Here is a 21,769-nt window from a genome sequence, read left to right as displayed (position 1 = left end):
AGCAGCAGCAGCAGCAACAGCAGCAGCAGCAGCAGCAGCAGCAGCAACAGCAGCAGCAGCAGCACAGCCATCAGTAGGAGACTGAATCCGCAGTGGGAGTCGTAAGGGATGATGCTAAAACTGGTGCTGCTGCTGCTGTTGCTGCTGCTGCTGCTGCTGTTGTTGTTGTTGTTGTTGCCGCTATTGCTGCTGCACATACCGAGGTCCGCGTCTGCGCTGTCTGCAGCAGCAGCAGCAGAACGCTGCAGCTGCAGCACCAGTTGCTGCTGCTGCTGCAGCTGCTGCTGAGCTGCGTCTCTCTCCTTCAGCAGCCTCGCAATGACGCGTGTTGCTGCATCTTGCTGATACAGTGCATGCGCCAGCTGCTTCCTAACCTGCAGCAGCAGCAACAGCAGCAGGAAGGATAAGGGATAACAGGGGAGGAGAACAGCAGCAGCAGCAGCTGTTAAGAAGCAGGATTACAACAGCAGCAATAGAGACAGCACTACTCTCACCAAACGCAGCAGCATCAACACCAGCACCAGCCGCAGCATCGGGAGCAGCAGCAGCAGCAGCAGCAGCAGCAGCAGCAGCAGACCTGTTCGAGATGCGTTTTAAGAGAGAACGCCTCAGACATTAAGGCATCCCACTCTGTTTGGAGACAGCTCAATAGCCCGGGGATTGAAGAAGCAGATAACGGACGCGGCTTTATCGTAGGGTTTGCTGCAGCAGCAGCAGCAGCAGAAGCAGCAGAAGCAACAGATGCAGCGGATGTGGTGCTGCAGCCTGTTCTGAAAGGCAGCAGCAAGTGCCGTCCTTCAGAAACAGCAGCAATGGCAGCAAAAGCAGCAGCAACGAGGGCAGCAGCAAACACAGACGCTGCGTTGCAGCTGCGTCAACAGCAGCAGCAGCAGCAGCAACAGACCAAAAACAGCAGAGACAAGCACAGCCGTCTCCGCCTCAGCAGTAGCAGCAGCAGCATTAACAGCAGCAGCAACAGTAGCAACAGAAGTACTAGCAGCAGCAGCACCAGAATTACGAACAGCAGCAATAGCAGCAGCAACAGTAGCACCAATAGCAACGGGAGCAACGGCAGCAGCAGCATCAACAGGAGCAGCATCAACAGTAGCAGCAGCAGCAGCGGCAGCATCGGTAGCAGCAGCAGCAGCAGCAGCAGCAGCAGGGCTTACTCTTGACTGGAAGCAGATCATGTGGTTCTAGCTGCAGCGAGGAGACAGGGCAGACGCCAGTTGCTGCAATATGCTTCAAAATAACTCTCTTCTCGTACAGCAGATTTGTCTTGCTGCAGTAAACTGCTTCCTCCGGCACCTCCCCCGTTACCGCGCACACCAGCGACATCCTGCAGCAGCAGCAGCAGCAGCAGCAGCAACAGCAGCAGCAGCAGCAGCAGCAGCGGCAGCGGCAGCGGCAGATAGAGAAAAAAGAGTTATTTTGAGGGGTATATTAACGAAGAAACATATATTCAAAGAACATAAACAAATAACAATAACACTGAAGAGGATGGGTCCGGATGCTGCTGCTGCTGCAGCAGCAGCAGCAGCAAGTGCTGCTGCTGCTGTTGCTAGCACTGCAGCAGTTGCCGACTTGAGCCAGATGCAGCAACAGCGACAGCAAAAGCAGCAGAAGCTACAAGGTAATGCTTCCCCCTATTCACATCCCTTCTTGTCTCCTACTGCTGCTGCTGCTGCTGCTGCTGCTGCTGCTGCTGTGTTGCTGCTTCATTGCTGCAGCAGCTGCTACCTCACGAACTGTCCTGCTAGAAATACAAGAGTTCCAGTTGCTGCAGCAGCAGGAATAGGAGTAACACTGTGATGCTGCTGCGGTGCTCGCTGCTGCTGCTGTGTTGGTGCTCTTACTTCGTGCTGCAGCAGCTACTAGACACCTTGACTTCATGCAGAGTTTATAATGTATGCGGCGGCTTCCTGGAGCTGCTGCTGGAGGCTGTTGCTGCTGTTGCTGCTGCTGCTCCTGCGGCTGCTGCTGCTGCGGGTGCTGGCGTTACGGTCTGCTGCTGCTGCTGCTGTTGCTGCTGCTGTTGCTGCAACAAGGAGATCCTGCTGCTGTGTAATAACAATTTAAAGTCTGGATAGAGTAGATAAGGGGAGGTTGCTGCCTGCGGTGCTGCCCTGAGCACGCCTCTCCTGCTGCTGCTGCTGCATGCGCTGCAGCAGCAGCAGCAGCAGCAGCAGCTGCTGCTGCTGCTGCTGCTGCATTGAGAGTAATTTAGTTCTATTTCCTAACAACTATCATTCCTGGAGTTGGTTATAAACAAATTTGTTTTTTATTTTGTTTACATTCTCTTGTTGAATTTCTTGCTGTTACCTTTGCTGCTGCTGCTGCTGCTGCTGCTACTGCACCAGGACAGCAGCAGCAGCAGCAGCAGCAGCACGGCGACCGCATGCCCTCAATTGAGTCTTTCTAGGGGGCCCGGGGCCCCTCTGGATTTGCGTGCTGCATTAGAGACATTGAAAAACAAATAAATATATTTTTTCGTCTTTTATTTCTCTTTGTCTTATACAAGCTGTCAATACACCTCAGCTGCTGCAGCAGCAGCAGCAGCAGCAGCAGCGGTAGCCGCAACAGCAACTGGAACAGGAACAGCAGCAGCAGTAATAGAAATAATATCTGTGCAGGTGTTTCGTATACCGCTTAAAGCCGCCTTTGTGGCTGCGGTCTTAGGCTCAAGGGTTTAGGGTTTAGGGTTTAGGGTTTAGGGTTTAGGGTTTAGGGTTTAAGGTTCAGGAGATGGACTCAGGGAAGGGTGGCGCCTCTCTGATTGAGAAGCGCGTAGAAGAGCAGGTGCTGCGAGCTCTGCAGGAGAAGGAAGCAGCTTTAGATGCTGCACTTCAGCAGCAGCAGCAGCAGCAGCAGCAGCAGCAGCGGCAGCAGCGGCAGCAGCAGCAGGGAGAAGAAGATGCAGATGAGGAGTTAGAGAGGCTACGACAGCAGAGACGCAAACAGTGGCAGCAGCAGCAGCAGCTGCTGCAGGAAGGACACGGGGGTATAACAGAGCTGCAGGAAGAAAAAGAGTTTTTCGCTATTGCAAAGAAGACACAACTTGTTGTAAACCCTAAACCCTAAACCCTAAACCCTAAACCCTAAATGATTGTTTTCTCACTCCCCAGGAACTCTCTTATTCTGCTTCCACGTTATATATCTGCGTCTCTCGCTTCCCCTTCTTTCTCCTTAGAACCCTAAACCCCAAACCCTAAACCCTAAACCCTAAACCCTAAACCCTCGTTGTTGATGGTTTGTTTAGGTTTTGCTGTTTTATCGTCGGTCCTTCGCTCTTTGGGAGAGGCTGTGGAGTGTCTGGCGAACCTTTTCTCGCAAACATTATCTTGTGAGGGTTTGTGCAATTGAAGCGGAGAAGGCCCCCTTTCTAGCGGAACGTAAACCCTAAACCCTAAACCCTAAACCCTAAACCCTAAGGGTGCCCTGACACCTAAACCCTGCACCACGGCACACTTAACTCCAAACACTGCGACCTTTTCTTGCTACTTAAAGCTAGCTAGCTAGCTAGGAATGCAAGCAAACGGATAGACAGCTAGCTAGCTAGCTGGCAAGCCAGCTAGCTAGCTCGACAGCTAGCTAGGTAGATAGCTAGCTAGACAGCTAGCTAGGTAGCTAGCTAGCTAGACAGCTAGCTAGGTAGCTAGCTAGCTAGGCAGACATATTGACGGATAGGCAGCTAGCTAGTGGCCTAGCTATACTGCTAGCTAGTTAGCTAGACAGCTAGCTATATGTACTGCTAGCTAGCTAGCTAGACAGCTAGCTATATTGCTAGCTAGCTAGACAGCTAGCTGAGCAGGTTGAGGGAAGGAGTGTTTTGTTTGTTTGCTCAGGACTAAAAATTTGGTGTCTTCCAACGGTGAGCGGTCTAGGGTTTAGGGTTTAGGGTTTAGGGTTTAGAACAGGGTGGTGTTGTCACGGCTGCTCACCCCAAACCCTAACCCCTAAACCCTTGTGCGCTGCTGCAGGCTGTTTTGGTGCGAAATGGACAAACAGAACATTCCCTCGTTGGCTTGGATGAGATTGGAGGTAGGGTTTAGGGTTTAGGGTTTAGGGTTTGGGGTTTGGGGTTTAGGGTTTAGGGTTTAGGGTTTGGGGTTTAGGGTTTAGGGTTTAGTGCGCTTCCCATGCGCCGCGAACTTTCTGCTGAGCAGTAGCAGCAGCAGCAGCAAGCGGAGGAACCGCAGCAGCAGCAACAGCAGCAGCAGCACCAGTAGCAGCAGCACCAGTAGCAGCAGCACCAATAGCAGCAGCAGCAGCAGCAGCAGCAGCAGCAGCAGCAGATGCGTGTGCTGCATTTGTGGTCAGGGGAAGGCTTTAATTTGCAGCTCTTAGAGGAGGCAATGAGAAAATATAAGATGATTCCTCCTGAATAATCAGTAGTGCTGCAGCAGCAACAGCAGCACTAGCACCTGCAGCAGCAGCAGCACCTGCAGCAGCAGCAGCAGCAGCAGCAGCAGCAGCAGCAGCAGCAGGAATTGTTATTTTAGGGATTGCTTTTTTGAGTTCTTCTGGGCCTTCTATGGCGGATCTCTAGGCTAACTGTAGCCAGATGCAGCTAGCTGCAGCTAGCTGTAGCTAGCTGCAGCAAGCTCTAGCTAGCTTTAGCTAGCTGTAGCTAGCTGCAGCTAGTTTATTTGTTCTGGCTTCATCTTACGAAGCCAAACCCTAAACCCTAAACCCTCATTTATCAGACAGCCACGCCGCCGCCCTGCTGGTTAAGGTTTTATTTTGCTGCTGCTGCTGCTGCTTCTCTTGCTACTGTTGCTGCTGTTGCTGCTGCTGCTGCTGCTGCTGCTGCTGCTACGACCAGCGCGCATGCTGCCTTTCGCCGCGTGCCTCCTAGCTGCGACGCAGCGTTAAGGAGGCCCTGCTGCTACTGTTGCTGCTGCTGCTACTACAGTTGCTGCTGCTGCTGCTGCTACTCTTCCTGCTTCTGCTGCTACTGTTGCTGCTGCAGTGCTGCTGTGGCAGCCCGAGTGCAGCTGTCTTGCTGCTGTCAGCTGTACAGGGCATCATCACACAGCAGCACGTGCTGCTGTTGCTTCTACTGCTGCTGTTGCTGCTACTGCTGCTGCTGCTGCTACTGCTGCTCCTGCTTGGAGACAGCCTTAGATGCTGCTGCTGCAGAGAAATTGAAGCGAAGGGATCTGCTGAGCTGCCTATACACCTGAGAGGTTCTGTCTCTGTCTATTTGTCTCCTTTCTCTTTTTGTCTCCTTTGTTTGTCTCCTTCTGTCTTGATATTTATATTTGTCTGTCTTTCTTCCTGTGTCTTTCTTCCTCTCTATTTTATCTGTCTCTGTCTCCTAATAGCAGCAGCAAATAGCAGCAGCAAGCAGCAGACCTCATCCAGGCTGCAGCAGCAAATAGCAGCAGCAAATAGCAGCAGCAAATAGCAACAGCAAGGAACAAGCCTCAACATCTGCAGCATCAAGCAGCAGCAAATAGCAGCTAATAGCAACAGCAAACAGCAGACCTCAGCATCTGCAGCAGCAAGCAGCAGCAAGCAGCAAATAGCAGCAGCAAGCAGCAGCAAGCAGCAAATAGCAGCAGCAAGCAGCAGCAAGCAGCAGACTCTGCCGATAGTTTGATGTGAAGTTGGCGGTGTATGCAGCAGGCGCTGCAGCAACCAACAGCAAAACAGCAGCTTCTGCTGCAGTTGTCTCTCCGCAGACTGCGAAGAGCTGCTGCTGCTGCACAACAGCAGCAGAAGAAGCGGAAGCAGCAGTAGCTGCTGCTGTTTGTGCTGCTGCACAACAGTAGCTGCAGATGCGGAAGCAGCAGTAGCTGTTGCTGCTTGTGCGTGCTGCTGCTGCTTGTGCTGCTGCTGTTGCAGCAGGAGCAGGAGCAGGAGCAGGAGCAGCAGCAGCAGCTCAACGTAGTGAACCCTGTCTATTACCTATCCTGGCTGTTTTACTCTCTGCTGCTGTCCCTCCCTTTGCATCAGCTGCTGCTGCTGCTGCTTCTGCTGCTGCTGCTGCTGCTGCTGCTGCTGCTGCTGGAGGTGCAGCAAGCGCTGCAGCTCTTCTTCTTCTGCTGCACCCCAAACAATTCCTAACGTCTGTTTATATTTTTCTATCAACGGGTCGTCTGTTAGCAGCGACAAACTGCTGCTGGGGGTCTCGCTGCTGCTTGCAGGCACCAAGGACTCCTTGCTGCTGCTGCTGCTGCTGCTGCTGCTGCTGCTGATGGCGCTCGTGCTGCTGCTGCCACTGCTGCTGCTGCTGCTGCTGCTCGTGCTGCTGCTGCTGCTGCTGGATTCAAATAGATCCTGCGCCAATTGCAGCACCATCTCTTCCGTAAGTGGCTGCTGCAGCGCTCGCTTCACGCGGTTCTGCTGCTGCTGCTGCTGCACCTGCTGCTGCTGCTGCTGCACCTGCTGCTGCTGCTGCTGGTTGTTGTCTAGAAGGCCTAAAGCAGCAGCAGCAGCTTCCAGCAGCGCCAGCCCGGGGTTTGTTTCCTCCTCTGAGTCGGAGCTGGTAGAGTAACCGCTGCTGCAGCAGCTAGCCTCATCTTGCTGCTGCTGCTGCTGCTGCTGCTGCTGCTGCTGGCTGCTGCGCCGTTGCCGCTTGATGGTTCCTACGCCGCGCAGCTTTACGGTGTATGGACGCCTCTTATTAGAGAAAGGGATGCCTTTGTTGTTGTTGTTGTTGCTGCTGCTGCTGCTGCTCTTGCTGCTGCCTTTGCTGCTGGTGCCGCTGACGAGGCTGCTGTTGCTGCTGTTGGTCCCGCTGTTGCTGCACGTGCTGCTGCTGCTGCCGCTGCGCTGCTGCTGCTGCTGCTGCTGTTGCTGCTGCTGCTGATCCTCCTGCTGCTGCAGCTTCTGCAGCAGTTCCTGCAGCATGGCGTCTTCCTTTCCTGCTGCAGCAGCAGCAGCAGCATTAGCAGCAGCAGCACTTGCTGCTGCAGCTTCTCCACCAGCCTCCCCCTCCCCTTCCGCAGCCGCCGTCGCCCCAGCAGCAGCAGCAGCAGCAGCAGCAGAACTAAATGGATTAAAGGGCTCGCATACAACATCAAAGACAGCTGCTGCTGCTCTAAGGCCTAGACTTCCTAATATCTCCCAGCAGCAAGCCTCTTGCTGCTTGCTGCAGCAGACAATAACAGCAGTGCTGCGCAGCGCTCCTAAATAGATATCCATGGTGCTGCAGCTGCTGCTGCTGCTGCTGCTGCTGCTAGCCATTTCTGCTGCTAAACACTGCAGCGTCTCTCTGCCTCTAACTAGAGGCACCTCAATTAAAGAAGAAGGAATATATAATAAACCCTCACACCCACGCTGAGGACACACTCGGGGCAGCAACCTGCTGCTGCTGCTGCTGCTGCTGCTGCTGCTGTTGCTGGTGCTGGTGGTGGTGCTGCTGCTGTTGATGCCGCTTTGTGCGATCTCCGCGTCGCAAGAGCTGCTGCTGCTGCTGCTGCTGCTGCTGCTGCTTTCAGCACCATCAGCAGCAGCTGCTGTTGCTGCTGCTGCTGCTGCAGCTTTTGGTGCTGCAGCAAGAGAAGCAACACCAGCGCCAGCCTCCGAGCCCCCGACCGTCTGCTGCTGCTGCTGCTTCTCCTGTTGCTGCTGCTGCTTCTCCTGCTGCTGCTGCTGCTTCTCCTGTTGCTGCTGCTGCTTCTCCTGCTGCTGCTGCTGCTGCTGCTGCTGCTGCTGCAGCCACAGCTGGTATATATTTTTATTGCCGCAGTTGCAGAGCGGCGGAAGAAAACTCAAAATGCCAGCATGAGACAAAGGCAGCGGCGGCAGTGGGCGCTTCTGCTGCTGCTGCTGCTGCTGCTGCTGCTGCTGCTGCTGCTGTTTGAGGTTTGCTTCTTGTCTGCGGAAGTACCGCTGCTCCCAGTTTCTAAGCATACTTTCTGCTGCTTCAGGGTCGGGGGATAAGGGGGAGGCGCAGCCTGCTGTTGGTGCTGCTGCTGCTTCTGCTTCTGCTGCTGCTGCTGGCAGGCAGAAGCTTGAAGCAGCAGCAGCGGCAGCAGGAGCAGCAGCAGCAGCAGCACCTCGCCCCCCCTCTGCTGCAGATTCCGGCAGCGACGCACACAGCATATTCACCTGACGCACGCAGTGCAGCTCGCACTTGCTGCTGCTTCTGCTGCTGCTGCTGCTACTGTTTTCCGGGCCTGCTGCAGCATCAGCAGCAGCAGCAGCAGCAGCGCAGCAGCAAGCTGTCTGTACAGCCTGCGGATTTGCTGTAAACTCCCAGCGGTCGCCAAAAGCAGCAACAGGAGGAGCCCATAGGTTTCTGTCTTGCTGCTGCTGCAGCAGCAGCTCCTGCAGCTGCTCCTCATGCTGCTGCCGGGCGTCCTTGAATCGCCCTCTTCCTGCTGCTGCTGCTGCTTCTGCTGCTGCGGCGGCTTCTGCTGCTGCTGCAGCAACTGGCGACCAGCTAGCTGTTGCTAACGCGCCATGCTTCGTCTGCTGCTGCTGCTGCTGCTGCTGCTGCACAGCCCAGCAGCCGCAGCTGCTGCGAGATTTCTTTTTGCCGGTTGAGTGACAGCGGCAGCAGCAGCAACACTTATAAACAGTTGCGCTGTCCTTGCCGCTGCTGCTGCTGCTGCTGCTGCTGCTGCTGCGCTGGAGGCAAGCGGCTGCCTCTCCTCTTACGGTATATACATCGGCGATTTCTGCTGCTGCTGCATCTGCTGCTGCAGCAGCTGCTTCACCCTTGTCTGCTGCTGCGTCTGCTGCTGCTGCTGCTCCAGGCGCTGCTGCTGCTGCTGCTGCTGCGCGCTGCTGAAGCTGCTGCAGCTGCTGCGGCAAGCTCAGCCAGTGTAGGACTTCAACACCAAAGGAGACACCGGAAGCCCAGGAGCCAGGCAGCTGCAGCAGCAGCGGCTCCTCTTGCTGCTGCTGCTGCTGCTGCTGCTGCTGCTGTTGCTCTTGGCGTTGCTGCAGCAGCAAACACACGCAAAGACTCTATTCGCTACTGGCCTTCTGCAACAAATGCTATGCATATAGGGCTTGGGGTTTAGGGTTTAGGGTTTAGGGTTTAGGGTTTCGCTTACGATAATCTGGCGGAGCAGAGGCGGCGCTTCAACGCATATTGAGGGTTCCTGAAACGCACTGCTGCTGCTGCTGCTGCTGCTGCTGCGGTCCTTGCTGCTGTTCGGTGGCTGCGGATGCCCCGCTCCACAGTTCAAAGAGGAAGTCATTCTTGGGGCTGTCGGAAGGTGCTTCTGCTGCTGTTGCTGCAGTTGCTGTTGCTGCTGCTGCTGCTGCAGTTGCTGCTGTTGCTGCTGCTGCCTGCGGCAGGCGCAGCAGCAGGAACTGCAGCGAGGGGTGATGAGAAAATGCAGCAGAAAGAGTTGTTATTGGGTTTATAGATAAATAATGAGGAGGGTTCTTGCTGCTGCTGCTGTTGCTGCTGCTGCTGCTGTTGCTGCTGCTGCTGCATGCAGCGCATGCATGCAGCCGACGCTGATGTTGCTGCTGGGGCGGAGCACTCTGTGATGTTCTACGGAAAAGATTTTTGTTTGTATTTATCTTTTGTTTATTTTCTTTGCATGAACTCTCTTTAGGATTTCCTTTACTCGTGCTGCTGACTGCTGCTGCTGTTTCTGCTGCCGGCGTTGCAGCAGCAGCAGCAGCAGCAGCAGCAGCGACCGTTGCATCTCCTGACTTTCTTTCTTTTCTTGCTTTTTCTTTTTTAATTTCTTTGTGATAAGAAGTCTGCAGCAGAATTGCGTATCTCAGCAGCATATTGGAGGGCCTATAAACAGCAGCAGCAGCAGCAGCAGCAACAACAGCAGCAGCAGCAGCAGCAATTGGGGTGTAAATGATGATAATATTTTTTTATCGATAATATATATATATAATGTTGTTTCTTCTGAGATAAATATACGAGTGTAAGAAATTATCTATATCTATATCTATATATATATATATATACAAATAAAGTAAATAGATAAATAGATAAAGATATATAAATAATATATATATATAAATATAATTATATTATTATATATAATTAAAGAAGATGGCGAATAGAACAGATGCTGCTGCAGTGTCTGTACACGGTAAGAACCCTCAGCTGTTATTTAGTCGAATAATGCGACGCAAAGTATATGAGTCTTTTTACTGGAAGGACGAATGTTTTGCTGCGACAGCAGAAAATATAATAGATTTATGTATAGACTTAAAATATATAGGGGGCAGCTACGGGGGTATAAGAAGTGCTTCACCTTTTCTGTGTATTGTCTTAAAGCTCCTGCAGATACAGCCTGAGAAACAAATTATACTAGAGTATATTAAACAAGAAGATTTTAAGTACTTAAGAGCTGTTGCTGTCTTTTATTTAAGACTTGTTGCTGCTAGTGATGAGGTGTATATACACCTGGAACCTTTATTAACAGATTATAGAAAGTTAAGAGTAAGAGATAACTCAGGAGCATTCTCATTGACTTATATGGATGTCTTTGTCGATAATTGCTTAAGAAAGAATACTTTATTTGATATAGACTTACCGCCTATTGTTAAAAGAAAAGCATTAGTACAGCAGCAGCTGCTCCCACCCTTACGTTTATCTGCTTTAGATGTAGAGGTCTCTGAACAAGAGAAGTCCTTGCCTCTTACAGACAGCCAAGCGCATGCATTGCTGCTGAGTAAACGCTTGCTGCAGCAGCAGCAGCATAAACTCCAGCAGCATGTGCTACAGCAACGTAATCGGCAGCTACAGCAGCAAAAAGAGATTGAAGAAGAGAGACAGATGCAACTCATCAAAGAGGAGACAGCTCCGGATGAAGTAAAACGAAGAAAAATCGATTACTATCCAAGAGACAGAGAAAGAGACAGAGAAAGAGACAGAGACAGAGACAGAGACAGAGGAGACAGAGAAAGAGGAGACAGAGGAGGAGACAGAGGAGAGAGAGGAGGAGACAGAGAAAGAGACAGAGAAAGAGAAGAAAGAGAAAGAGAAAGAGAAAGAGGAGATAGAGAAAGGGGAGACAGAGGAGGAGACAGAGACAGAGAAAGGGACAGAGGAGGGGACAGAGATAGAGATAGAGACAGAGACAGAGACAGAGAAAGAGACAGAGATAGAGAAAGAGAAAGAAGAGACAGAGATAGAGATAGAGATGCAGACAGGTTTATAGATAGAGACAGAAGAGACAGAGACAGAGAAAGAGATAGAGAAAGAGACAGAGATAGAGATAGAGAAAGAGAAAGAGGAGATAGAGATAGAGAAAGAGAAAGAGAAAGAGAAAGAGGAGACAGAGACAGAGAAAGGAGAGACAGAGACAGAGCAAAAGGAGACAGAGAAGAAAGAGACAGAGACAGAGACAGAGACAGAGACAGAGACAGACAGCAGCGAGAAAAAACAAAAAGCGAGAGAGACAAACACTCCACCAGGCCAACCGACAGCAGCAGCAGCAGCAGCAGCAGCAGCAGCAAGGCGGAGGTGAAGACAGAAAGAAAGAAGCAGCATGAAGGCGAGTTGTCTGTCTCCGAATGGAATTCAATTCGACAAAACTTAGGCCTAAAGCCCCTCAAACAGTAAACCCTGCTGCAGCAGCAGCAGCAGCAGCAGCAGAAGCAGCAGCAGCAGAAGCAGCAGCAGCAGAAGCAACTGCAGCAGAAGCAACTGCAGCAGAAGCAACTGCAACAGTAGCAGCTGCACCAGAAGCAACTGCAGCAGCAGGAGAAACTGCAGCAGCAGTTCTTCCTGCAGTCCTCAACAGCAGGATGCAGCAGCAGCAGCAGCAAACCCTGCAACAGGGCTTTGGGTTACTTGTGTAGTAGCTTCCGCAGCAACTGGTGCAGCAGTTGCTGCAGTTAATGCAGCAGCAGCAGCAGCAGCAGCAGGGATTCCTGCTGCTGCAGGTGTGTATTGACTTAGATTTCTTGACTGTGCTGCAGCAGCAACAACAGCAGCATACTCGTGCGGTGTGTTGCTGCTGCAGCAAAAGCTTATTTTGTTGTTGTTGCTGCTGCTGCTGCTGCAGCAAGACCCCTCCCTTTTTTTTACATTCCTGAGCGTCTGTTGTGTTGTCCTTGCTGCTGCTGCTGCTGCTGTTGCTGTTGATGGTGCTGCTGCTGAATAGGGCTGGTGTTGCAGCTGTAGCTGCTGCTGCAGCAATTATATTGGTGCTGATGTTGTTGTTATTACTGCTGCTGCAGCTATTGCTGCTGCTGTTTCTGCTTTTGTTGCTGCACCTATTGCTGCTGCTGTTTCTGCTGTTGTTGCTGCAGCTATTGCTTCTGTTGTTGCTGCAGCTGTTGCTGCTGCTCCTGGTGATATATACATATATATATATATATATGTATATATATATATATATATTATCAGTATATCTAAATAGTTGTATGTTATGTATATATAAATATATATAAGTATGCGTCTCTGCAAAAATAGTTATATGTAGCTTGCTGCAGCCATTGCTGCTGCTGCTGCTGCAGCTCTTGCTGCAGCTATTGCTGCAGCTCTTGCTGCTGCTGGTGTTCTTGATGCAGCTATTGCTGCTGCTGGTGCTCTTGCTGCAGCTACTGCTGCAGCTCTTGCTGCAGCTATTGCTGCGGCTATTGCTGCAGCTATTGCTGCTGCTGGTGCTCTTGATGCAGCTATTGCTGCTGCTGGTGCTCTTGCTGCAGCTATTGCTGTTGCTGCTGCTGTTGCTGCTGCTGTTGCTTTGCTGCAGTTTGTTTGCCTGGTAGCGGCACCGAGTTATCTAGTTCTTCTGGCGGTGTTGTTTGCTGCAGGAAGTGAATAAGCTGCTGCTGCTGCTGCTGCTGCTGCAGCTCTCTGTCTGAGAGAGACTGTCTCCTCCAGTACTTTACTTCCATTTGTTTATCGAGGATAAATGTTGCTGCAGCAATTGTAGACCCCAGCAGCAAAGACATAGGAAGTGCTGCATGCGCATGCAACAAGCATATTCACACAACCTGCTGCTGCTGCTGCTCCTGTTGCTGCTGCTGTTGCTGCTGCTGTTCTTTTGAGTGCTAATGAAGCAATATATAAAGACTGCTATGCTGCAAAGCTCTAATGCTCCTGCTGCAGCTGCAGCAGCAGCAGCTGCTGCTGCTGCTGCTCGCTTCTCAATAGTAGCAACAGCAGCAAAAACAGCAGCAGCAGCAAATCCAACAGCTGCTGCAGCGGCAAAAACGCAGCAGCGCTGCAGCAGCAGCACCAGCAGAAGCAGCACTAGTATAAGCACGGACAGTGCAGCAACAGCAGCAACAGATGCAGCAGCAGCTCATGCAGCAGTAGCAACACCAGAAGAGCAGCAGCAGCATAACCTCAGCGGCATATGCAGAAGCAGCATAAGCAGCAGCAGCAGAAGCAGCAGCAGCAGAACACAAAGCAACATCAAAAGAAACAAACCAACGCCAGCAGCAGCAACATAAGCAGCAGCTGCAGAAGCAGCAGCAGCACGGGCAGTAGCAGAACAAGCAGCGGAAGCAAAAGCACCAGCAGCAGCATAAGCAGCAGCAGCAGCAGCAGCAGCAGCATCGTAAGCAGCAGTTGCAGAAGCAGCAGCAGTACACGTAGTAGCAGAATAAACAGCAGCAGCAGCAGCATGAGCAGCAGCAGCATAAGCAGCAGCAGAAGCTGCAGCAGCTCAAAGAGAAGCAGCAACAGCAGCACAGCGGCAGCAGGAGAGCTGAACAGTAGCAGCAGCATAAGCCCCAGCAGCAGCCCCAGCAACAGCAGCCTCAGCAGCAGAACAATCACCAGCAGCAGCATCAGCAGCAGCAGCATAAACAACAGCACCAGCGAATAGCCCGACGCGTATGCTATCAGCACGCCTAACTAAAACCCTAAGCCCTAAACCCTAAACCCTAAACCCTAAACCCTAAACCCTAAACCCTAACAACCCTAAACCCTAGCACCCCTAGACCTAAACCGTAAACCGTAAACCCTAGAAACCCTGAACCCTAAACCCTAACAACCCTAAACCCTAAACCCTAAACCCTAAACCCTAGTGTTTACCTGCGCTGAAGATGCCTGTGCGTCTGTCTAGGCGCAGCAATTTAAATTTATTTCGGGTGTATATACACCTCAAGTGAGAGAGACGCCGCTGCAGCGAGAGAGGAAGGGCCTCCCAAACCTCCAGCAAAACCATTCCTTCCTCAAAACCCTCAGGGTTTAGGGTTTAGGGTTTAGGGTTTAGGGTTTAGGGTTTAGGGTTTAAGGTTTGGGGTTTAGGGTTTAGGGTTTAGGGTTTGGAGGCGGGCGTTCGTCACATAGCAGCAACAAGATTAGACTAAGGGGCCCCCAATAGAGGCGGGCTCAGGGTTTAGGGTTTAGGGTTTAGGGTTTAGCGATTAGGGTTTAGGATGTTAGGGTTTAGGCTTTGAGCTAATTAAACGCTTATGAAGCGTTGCAAGGAAGCAGACAATAGAAAAGGAGGTAAAAGAGATGAGGGTTTAGGGTTTAGGGTTTAGGGTTTAGGGTTTAGGGCGACAGTACGTCGAGCTGCCTATACACCCAAACCGTTCAAAGCCTTCTAACCAAACTATATTTTAAAATTAAATTTAATTTAATTTAATTTAAATAGCGAAATGCAATAAAATTAAATAATCATCCGACACAAACAGACAGAAGGATACTCAAACCTTCGGGCCCCTAGCAGCAGCAGCAGCAGCAGCAGCACAACAGCAGCAGCAGCAACTGCTGCTGCTGCTGCTGCTTGTGTGATTGTGTTGATTTGTGGGGTTTTGTTTGCTGCTGCTCTGGGTTTTGTATGTGCTCTATGTACAGCAGGAGCTGCGCCTCAAGACTCCTCAAGTTGTACATACACCGCAGCAGCATTTGCTGCTGCTGCTGCTGCATTTGCTACTGTCGCTGCTGCAGCATTTGCTACTGCTGGTGCTGCAGCCTTTGCTGCTACTACTGCTGCTACTGCTACTGCTGCTGCTGCAGCATTTGCTGCTCCTGCTGCTGCAGAACTTCCTGCTGCAGCACTTGCTGCAGCTGCTGCTGCAGCATTTGCTGCTGCTGCTGCAGCAAGAGATTTTGCATGCATTTAGGTGTTGTTAATATGTTGGGTCTGCTGTATCTGTCTCCTGTCTCTTCTTTTCTTTTTATCTTTTTGTTATTACTGTCTGTCGCTTGTTCGCTGTATATTATTATAATAATATAAATAAATAAATATAAATATAAATAAATATAAATATATTTATATATATTTAAATATATTTATATTTATGTATTTCTTCATGTATATGTTTTATACAAACCAGTAAAACAAGCACCTCCATATAATTATATATATATATATATATAAATATAAATATATATATTTATATATTAATAAATATAAATATATATATATATATATATATACATATCTATATACATAAATATATACGAATGCATGCATATAAATATATATATATATATACGTATATATGTATATATTGATACATATATATTTATATATATATTATTAAATATATATATATATACATTTATATATATTTATATATATACCTGTCTAAATGTTTATATAGTTAAAAATAAATATTTATTTATAAATAAATATTTATCTATATATACAAGTATGTAGCAGCAGTAAACATTTCTATATAAACATATAAAAGTATGTCTATATATTTATGTTAATATATTTATATAAATATATATTAATATATTTAAATATAAATATATTAATATTTATATATAATTTATAAATAAACCTCTTCTTCTGCTGTTTATCTTTTATCTCTCTTTGTTTCTGCTGTCTGTCTCCTTTTATTTTATTATTAATGCGGCTGTTAACAATAATAAGAATAACTCAGGGCGAATTCAAAACAAAATCCTGTCTCCCTGCTGCTGCTACTGCTGCTGCTGCTGCTGCTGCTGCAAGAGCAGCAGCAGCAGCAGCAGCAGCAGCAAACAGCCGGAGGAGACCGCTGCGGCAGGGGCAGCAGATGCTTCAACACACAAATGAAGCCCCTATGGCTCTTCTTGCTGCTACTGCTGCTGTTCCTGCTGCTGCTGTTCCTGCTGCTGCTGATCCTGCTGCAGTTGCTGCTGCTGCTGCTGCTGCTGCTACATATAAAATTTGGGTGTCCCCGCATGCAGCGGGCCTCCGTCTGCAGGGGGCAGCACGCCGTACGCCCCGTTGCGTTGCCGCTGCTGCTGCTGCTGCTGCTGCTGCTGCTGCACATAGGGCACGAATGTCGGTTGCTGCTGCTGCTGCTCCAGAGCGTCAAGGCCGCCCTGTGCTGCAGCAGCAGGATTGCGGTTAGCTCCAGCAGCAGCATCACCCCAGAGGTCTCGTTCATGTTGCTGCTGCAGCTGCTGAGCGTAAGAAGAGGTTGCTGCTGCTGCTGCAGCTGCTGCTTGCTGCGAGCTATGGTACGCCGGCTGCAGCAGCTGCTGCTGCATATGGAAAGTGCTGCCTGTGGATACACCTGCGAAGTGCGAAGCAGCAGCAGCAGCTGCTGCTGCAGCAGCAGCAGCAGCAGGAGTCGTAGGGTAGCGCTCACCATGTGGAGGCGGCAGGGCTCCCTGTACAAGAGCAGAGGGCCCGAACATGTCTTTAGGTCTTGCTGCTGCTGCTGCAGCAGCAGCAGCAGCAGCAGCAGTGCGGAAATGCTGCTGCTGCTGCATGTACACCCCAGAAGGGTCCCCACTCTCTGCTGCTACTGCCCCTATGTGCTGCTGCTGCAGCAGCTGCCGCGCATGCATTATATCTGCCTGCAGCAAAGAAGAGGGATGATGCAGCGCTGGGTGTACTTGTTGTGTAGAGAAGTGTAGGGTTCGGGGTTGTGCTTGCTGCTGCAGTTGCTGCTGCTGCAGTTGCTGCTGCTGCAGCTGCTGCTGCTGCAGTTGTTGCTGCAGTTGCTGCTGCTGCTGCAGCTGCTGCTGCTGCAGTTGTTGCTGCAGAGGAAGCAACTCTTGAGGCCCCCCTGCAGATACACCTGGATCTCGTGCCCATATTGCTGCAATTGTATCTGGTGCTACTCGCGCAGCAGCAGCAGGCTGAGCGAAGTTGCTGCTCCAGAGGGAGAATCCTGCTGCTGCTGCTGCTGCTGCTGCTGCAGTTCCTCCTACACCTGCTGCAGACGTCTTCTGGGAGTGAGGAGGAGGAGGAGCCTGCTGCTGCTGTTGCTGCTGTTGCTGCTGCTGCTGGTACAGCTGCTGCTGCTGTATGTGCCGCAGATGAAGCTGCTGCAGCTGCTGGTGATGCGCCGCAACGGAAGCCAGCAGCTGCTGCTGAGGCAAGGTGGCGGTTGCTGCTGCTGCTGCTGCTGCTGCTGCTGCTGCACCGTTTGCTGTTGGATACCAGGGGTCTGCGCTCGCCCTTAGGGTGCCAGGGCTGCTAGCGCGGCTCATCCCCGTGTGCTGCTGCTGCTGCTGCTGCTGCTGCTGTGGCTGTATAGCTATCATAGGATGCGGCTGCTGCGGCTGCTGCTGTTGCTGCTGCTGCCACTGGTCCGCTAGTGCTGCTGCTGCATCTGCTGTAACACTGTCTCCTGAAGGAGACACACTGTCTCCTTCCTGCTGCTGCTGCTCCTGCTGCTGATCACAGAACTCCTCTGCAGCAGAATTGCTGCTGCTCGGTGTTGCGGGGGCAGCAACAGAAACAGCTTGCGGCTGCAGCAGAAGCTGCTGCTGCTCCTGCTGCTGCAGCTGCTGCTGCACCTCCGGCGTTGACTCAAGCTGCTCCTCGTCAAGCTCCTGCTGGGAGACCTCTTGCTGCTGCTGCTGCTGCTGCTCCTGTTGCTGCTGCGCAGCCGAAGGCAAGGGCTCATCCTTGGGCACAGGAGAGACGGTGGCGCTTGACTGCTGTTGCTGTTGTTGCTGCTGCTGTTGCTGCTGTTGCTGCTGCTGTTGCTGCAGCAGCTGCTGCTGCTGTTGCTGCTGCTGCTGCTGCTCACGGCGTCTGGCCTCTCTGCGCTCATGCTTCTGCTGCTCCAGTCTCTCTTTTCTTTTTTCTTGCTGCTCTTTACGTTTATTTCTCACCACCTGGAAGCCGTCATCGTCTTCTGCTGCTGCTGCTGCTGCTGCATCTGCTGACGTCCCTGCAGCGCCGCTTCGTCCACCTGCTGCTCCTGCTGCTGCTGCTGCTGCTTGTTCTCCTCTCCTGCCTCCCCCGCGGCCTTTCTTCGCCCAAACCTGCGGTTCTTGATGCGTTTCTGCTGCTGCTGCTGCACCAGATGACGACTCTGCTGCTGCTGCTTGCTGCTGCTGCTGCTCTTTCTGTGGCGCCTTGTTTGTCTTTGGGAGCCAAACAGCCTGACTAGCATGCCGCCTGATGCTGCCTGCATGCTGCTGCTGCTGCTGCTGCTGCTGCTGCTGCTGCTGCTGCTGAGCAGCAGCAGGCGCTGCTGCTGCACCGGCAGAAGGATGCGTTGCTGCTGCAGCTGCTGCTGCTTCTTTCTCTGCTGCTGCGCGTCTGTTGTCTCTGGGAGACACACCTGAGGAGACAGCACCCCACGCCTTGCGGCTATCTCCTGGAGGGCCCCGTTGGCGGCCCTTCGTCTCATCTGCTGCTGCTGCTGCTGCTGCTGCTGCCCTGCTGCTGCCTGCAGCAAGCCCTTGCTGCTGCTTCTCCTTTGCAGAAGCACCGCGAGCAGCAGCCGCCTTGGAGGTCCCCTGAATTCCTTCAGCAGAAGCACCACCTGCTGGAGATCCCTGCTGCTGCTGCTGCTGCTGCTGCTGCTGCAGAGCCTGCGTGCCTAGGCGGCCACCTCTTGCAGATCTTCTGTCTCCTCTATGCCCCCTGTCTCCTCTGTCTCCTTTCTCTCGCTGTACGCCTGAGTGGGATTCTGCTGCTGCTGCTGTTGCTGTTGCTGCTGCTGCTGCTGGTGCGGCCTTCTGCTGCTGCGCGCTCTTGTGTGCAGCAGCACCTTCGCGAGCAGCTACTCCATCTCTAGCGCCATGCTGCTGCTGCTGCTGCTGCTGTTGCTGCTGTTGCTGACCAGCAGCAGCAGCTGCTGCAGCACGGCCGCTGTTGCGGCTGCGCCGGCTCTCCCTCTGTGTTGCTGCTGCTTCTGCTGCAGGTTTGTGTCGTGCACCCTGTGTTGCTGCTGCTGCTGCGTTTGCAGCAGCAGCAGGTTCTGCTGCTGTTGTTGATGCTGTTGCTGTTGGTGCTGCTGCGTTTGCAGCAGCACCAGCAGCGTCGGCTTGCTGCTTCCCGCCGCTGCTGCCTCTGCCTTGCGCTTGCGCCTTCTGTGCTGCTGCTGCTGCTGCTGCTGCTTCTGCTGCTGCATCAGGGGCAGGCCACGAGGCATCTTCTGCTGCAGCAGCAAGAGGGAAGGAGACAGCTTCCGGTCTCTCCCCCCAACCCCTCGGTGCTTGGCTGCGCCTGCTGTCTGCTGGGGACCCTGCTGCTGCTGCGCTGCCGCTGCTGCTGCTGCTGCTGCCTTGCTGATCTCCTGCTGCACTGTCTCCGCTGCGCCCTTGCCCATCAACGCCACCCGCCTGCTGCGTCCCCTGATCTGCTGCTGCTGCGTCGCCTTGCTGCTGTTGCTGCTGCTGCTCTGCTGCAGCAACTCGCAGCTGAGGCCCCTTCGGGAAGAGCAGCGCTTTAAACGACAAATCTGCTGTTGCTGCTGCTCGTCCTGCAGCTGCTGCGCTTCGCTGCTTCTGCTGCCCTGCTGCTGCTTTCCCTCCCGCTGCCGCAGGCGCTGCTCCTGTTGCTGCTGCTGCCGCTGGCTTGCTGCTAGCGGCTGCAGGAGCAGCAGGAGCAGCAGGAGCAGCAGGAAACGACGCGCTGCACACCTGCCACAGTTTGCCGGTCTTCTGCAGCCCTCGCGCAGCAGGTGCAGCAGCAGCAGAGGGAGCCCCTGCTGCTGCTGTGGTTCCTGCTGCTGCTGCTGGCTTCGCTTTACTCTCATCCCCCGCCTTCTCCGCTGCAGCAGCAGCGCCTCCTGTCTGCTGAGCTAGCTGTTGCTGGTGCGGTTCCTGTTGCTGCTGCTGCTGCTGCTGCTGCTGCTGGGTGTCCGCCGTGCTGACCTGACTCCTTCTCCAGCTCTGCGGCCTATGCTGCTGCTGCTGCTGCTGCTCTAGGTGCTCCTGCAGCATCCCTCGGTGGCGCCCCCTTAACGAACCCGGCAGCGGCAATACACCCCGAGGCAGCTGCTGCTTTAGCGGCATACCTGCTGCTGCTGGTGCTGCTGCTGTTGCTGCACCATCTTCAGACGGAGCAGCAGCAGCAGCAAGCCCTGCTGCAGAAGCACCATACTCCGTTTGCTGCTGCTGCTGCTGCTGACGAGCACCGCTGCGCCACTGCAGCTCTTCTCGGGGTGCAGCGGCAGCTCTGCTGCTGCTGAGATCATTCTGCTGCTGCTGCTGCTGCTGCTGCTGCTCATACAAAGGCCGCTGCCTGCGGGTAAATACCTCCTCTTGGCCTCTGCCCTGCTGCTGCTGCTGCTGCTGCTGCCCCTCATCCTGCTGCTGCTGCTGGCGGCGCTCGTCGTTGGTGTTGCGCCGACTCCGCCAGCTGGGGGCCCCATTAACTCCGTGCTGCTGCTGCTGCTGCTGCTGCTGCTGTTGCTGCGGTGGAGGAGGCAGCTGTGCTGCAGCGCCATCTGACGGTGGTTGCATTTGCCTCCAAGACTGCTCCTGCTGCTTGTGCTGCTGCTGCTGCTGCTGTTCTTTTGCTGCTGCATCAGTTGGCTGCTGCTGTTGCTGCTGAGGAGCAGCAGCAGCAGCAGCAGCACCAGCAGCAGCAAGACGAGCATCCAACTCCTGCAGCTTTTTCAGAGCTCTTTGCTTCATTTCTTTCTCCCTCTCTGCGTCCGACCTCAGCCCTTCTTCTGTTTGCAGCCGCAGCAACTCCCGCTGCTGCTGCTGCAGCACCTCCTGCTGCTGCTGCTGCTGCTGCTGCAGCGCCTCCTGCTGCTGTGCGCCCCGGCGGAGATGCTGTTGCTGCTGCTGCTGCTGTTGCTGCTGCTCCGCTGCTGCTGCTGCTGCTGCACTGAAAGGAGCAGCAACAAGAGGAGGGAAGCGAGCAGCATGCGCTCCATTAGGAGCAGCAGCCAGCAACCCGCTGCTGCTGCTGCTGCTGCTGCTGGGTCTGGCAGCAGCAGCAGCAGCAGCCATAGCCGACTGAAGTTCATGTAGCTGCTGCAGTCCAACCTTCTTGGGGGCCCCTTGAGGTGTAGTGAGGGGTGCTGCGGTGTCTCCTGCTGCAGCAGCAGCAGCAGCAGCAGGCTTTGCTGCTTTCGTTGGCTTCGGTCTCTTCGTCTTTTGTTTATCACGCTGCAGCTCGTTTCTAGCTCTCTCTGCTGCTACACTGAGATCAGGGTATGCTTCATCAGACAGAGCAGCAGCAGCAACAGCAGCAGCAGACCCCTCAACTCCTCCCACCATGCTGCTGCTGCTGCTGCCGTACCCATGCGCTGCAGACGACAAGTATCCCCCTGCTCTGTCGCCCGCTGCTGCTGCTGCTCCCGCTGCGCCACCTGCTGCTGCCGCTGCTGCTGCTGCTGTTGCTGCTGCTGCTGCTGCTGCTGCTTCCGATGCCCCACTCCTCCATGCAGAGCCTGAAGGCTTCCCTGTGCCAGCTAAAGTGTTTATAGCACGACCTCGAACGCTCACGCTTATGCCTGCAGCAAACCCTAAACCCTAAACCCTAAACCCTAAACCCTAGCCCTAAACCCTAAACCCTTTTTGTCTACATAGATGCAAACAACACGCACACGCTGATGCTGCTACTGCTACTGCTGCTACTGCTGCTGCTGATGCTGCTCTCCACAAACGCTACACATCGCGGCCCCCGTATAACCCCAACAAACCCTAAACCCTAAACCCTAAACCCTAAACCCTAAATCCTCACATTTTCTGTTGTTCTTTGCAATGAGCGTAGAG

General features: G+C 53.0%; 6 protein-coding genes across 6 annotated transcripts in view; 3 read left to right on the top strand and 3 right to left on the bottom strand.

Annotated features, from left to right (window-relative positions):
* EAH_00027290 (WD-40 repeat protein, putative) overlaps positions 1-509 on the bottom strand; it is a gene marked incomplete at both ends in the record, with an annotated part of 2,482 nt that extends 1,973 nt beyond the window's left edge. The window contains 2 exons of the mRNA XM_013396426.1: positions 83-374; positions 495-509. Coding sequence (XP_013251880.1) covers positions 83-374; positions 495-509 — 307 coding nt within the window. The remainder of the gene's footprint in view (positions 1-82; positions 375-494) is intronic.
* Positions 510-812: 303 nt separating this feature from the next.
* EAH_00027280 (hypothetical protein) lies at positions 813-1,175 on the top strand (the record flags this gene model as incomplete). Its single annotated transcript, XM_013396425.1, has 1 exon — positions 813-1,175. One exon carries the CDS (start codon positions 813-815, stop codon positions 1,173-1,175), a length of 363 nt encoding a protein of 120 aa, XP_013251879.1.
* Positions 1,176-1,500: 325 nt separating this feature from the next.
* On the top strand, positions 1,501-4,347 carry EAH_00027270 (hypothetical protein; the record flags this gene model as incomplete). The annotated part of the gene is made up of 3 exons (XM_013396424.1): positions 1,501-1,633; positions 2,729-3,063; positions 4,123-4,347. The coding sequence occupies 3 exons, from the start codon at positions 1,501-1,503 to the stop codon at positions 4,345-4,347; spliced, it is 693 nt and encodes a 230-aa protein (XP_013251878.1).
* Positions 4,348-5,913: 1,566 nt separating this feature from the next.
* On the bottom strand, positions 5,914-9,161 carry EAH_00027260 (hypothetical protein, conserved; the record flags this gene model as incomplete). Its single annotated transcript, XM_013396423.1, has 2 exons — positions 5,914-8,898; positions 9,015-9,161. The coding sequence occupies 2 exons, from the start codon at positions 9,159-9,161 to the stop codon at positions 5,914-5,916; spliced, it is 3,132 nt and encodes a 1,043-aa protein (XP_013251877.1).
* Positions 9,162-13,250: 4,089 nt separating this feature from the next.
* On the top strand, positions 13,251-13,724 carry EAH_00027250 (hypothetical protein; the record flags this gene model as incomplete). The annotated part of the gene is made up of 1 exon (XM_013396422.1): positions 13,251-13,724. The coding sequence occupies one exon, from the start codon at positions 13,251-13,253 to the stop codon at positions 13,722-13,724; it is 474 nt and encodes a 157-aa protein (XP_013251876.1).
* A 2,273-nt stretch (positions 13,725-15,997) lies between these two features.
* EAH_00027240 (hypothetical protein, conserved) overlaps positions 15,998-21,769 on the bottom strand; it is a gene marked incomplete at both ends in the record, with an annotated part of 7,367 nt that continues 1,595 nt past the window's right edge. Inside the window, 2 exons of the mRNA XM_013396421.1 lie at positions 15,998-21,507; positions 21,738-21,769. The exon at positions 21,738-21,769 is cut by the window's right edge and continues 49 nt beyond it. Of these exons, the coding sequence (XP_013251875.1) occupies positions 15,998-21,507; positions 21,738-21,769 (5,542 nt within the window). The remainder of the gene's footprint in view (positions 21,508-21,737) is intronic.

This window comes from Eimeria acervulina, genomic scaffold (genome assembly GCF_000499425.1).
Source record: "Eimeria acervulina Houghton genomic scaffold, Eah_scaff233, whole genome shotgun sequence".
NCBI classification, from domain to species: Eukaryota; Apicomplexa; class Conoidasida; order Eucoccidiorida; family Eimeriidae; genus Eimeria; species Eimeria acervulina.
Note: the sequence above shows the minus strand (reverse complement) of the source record. Positions and strands in the feature narration are given on the sequence as shown.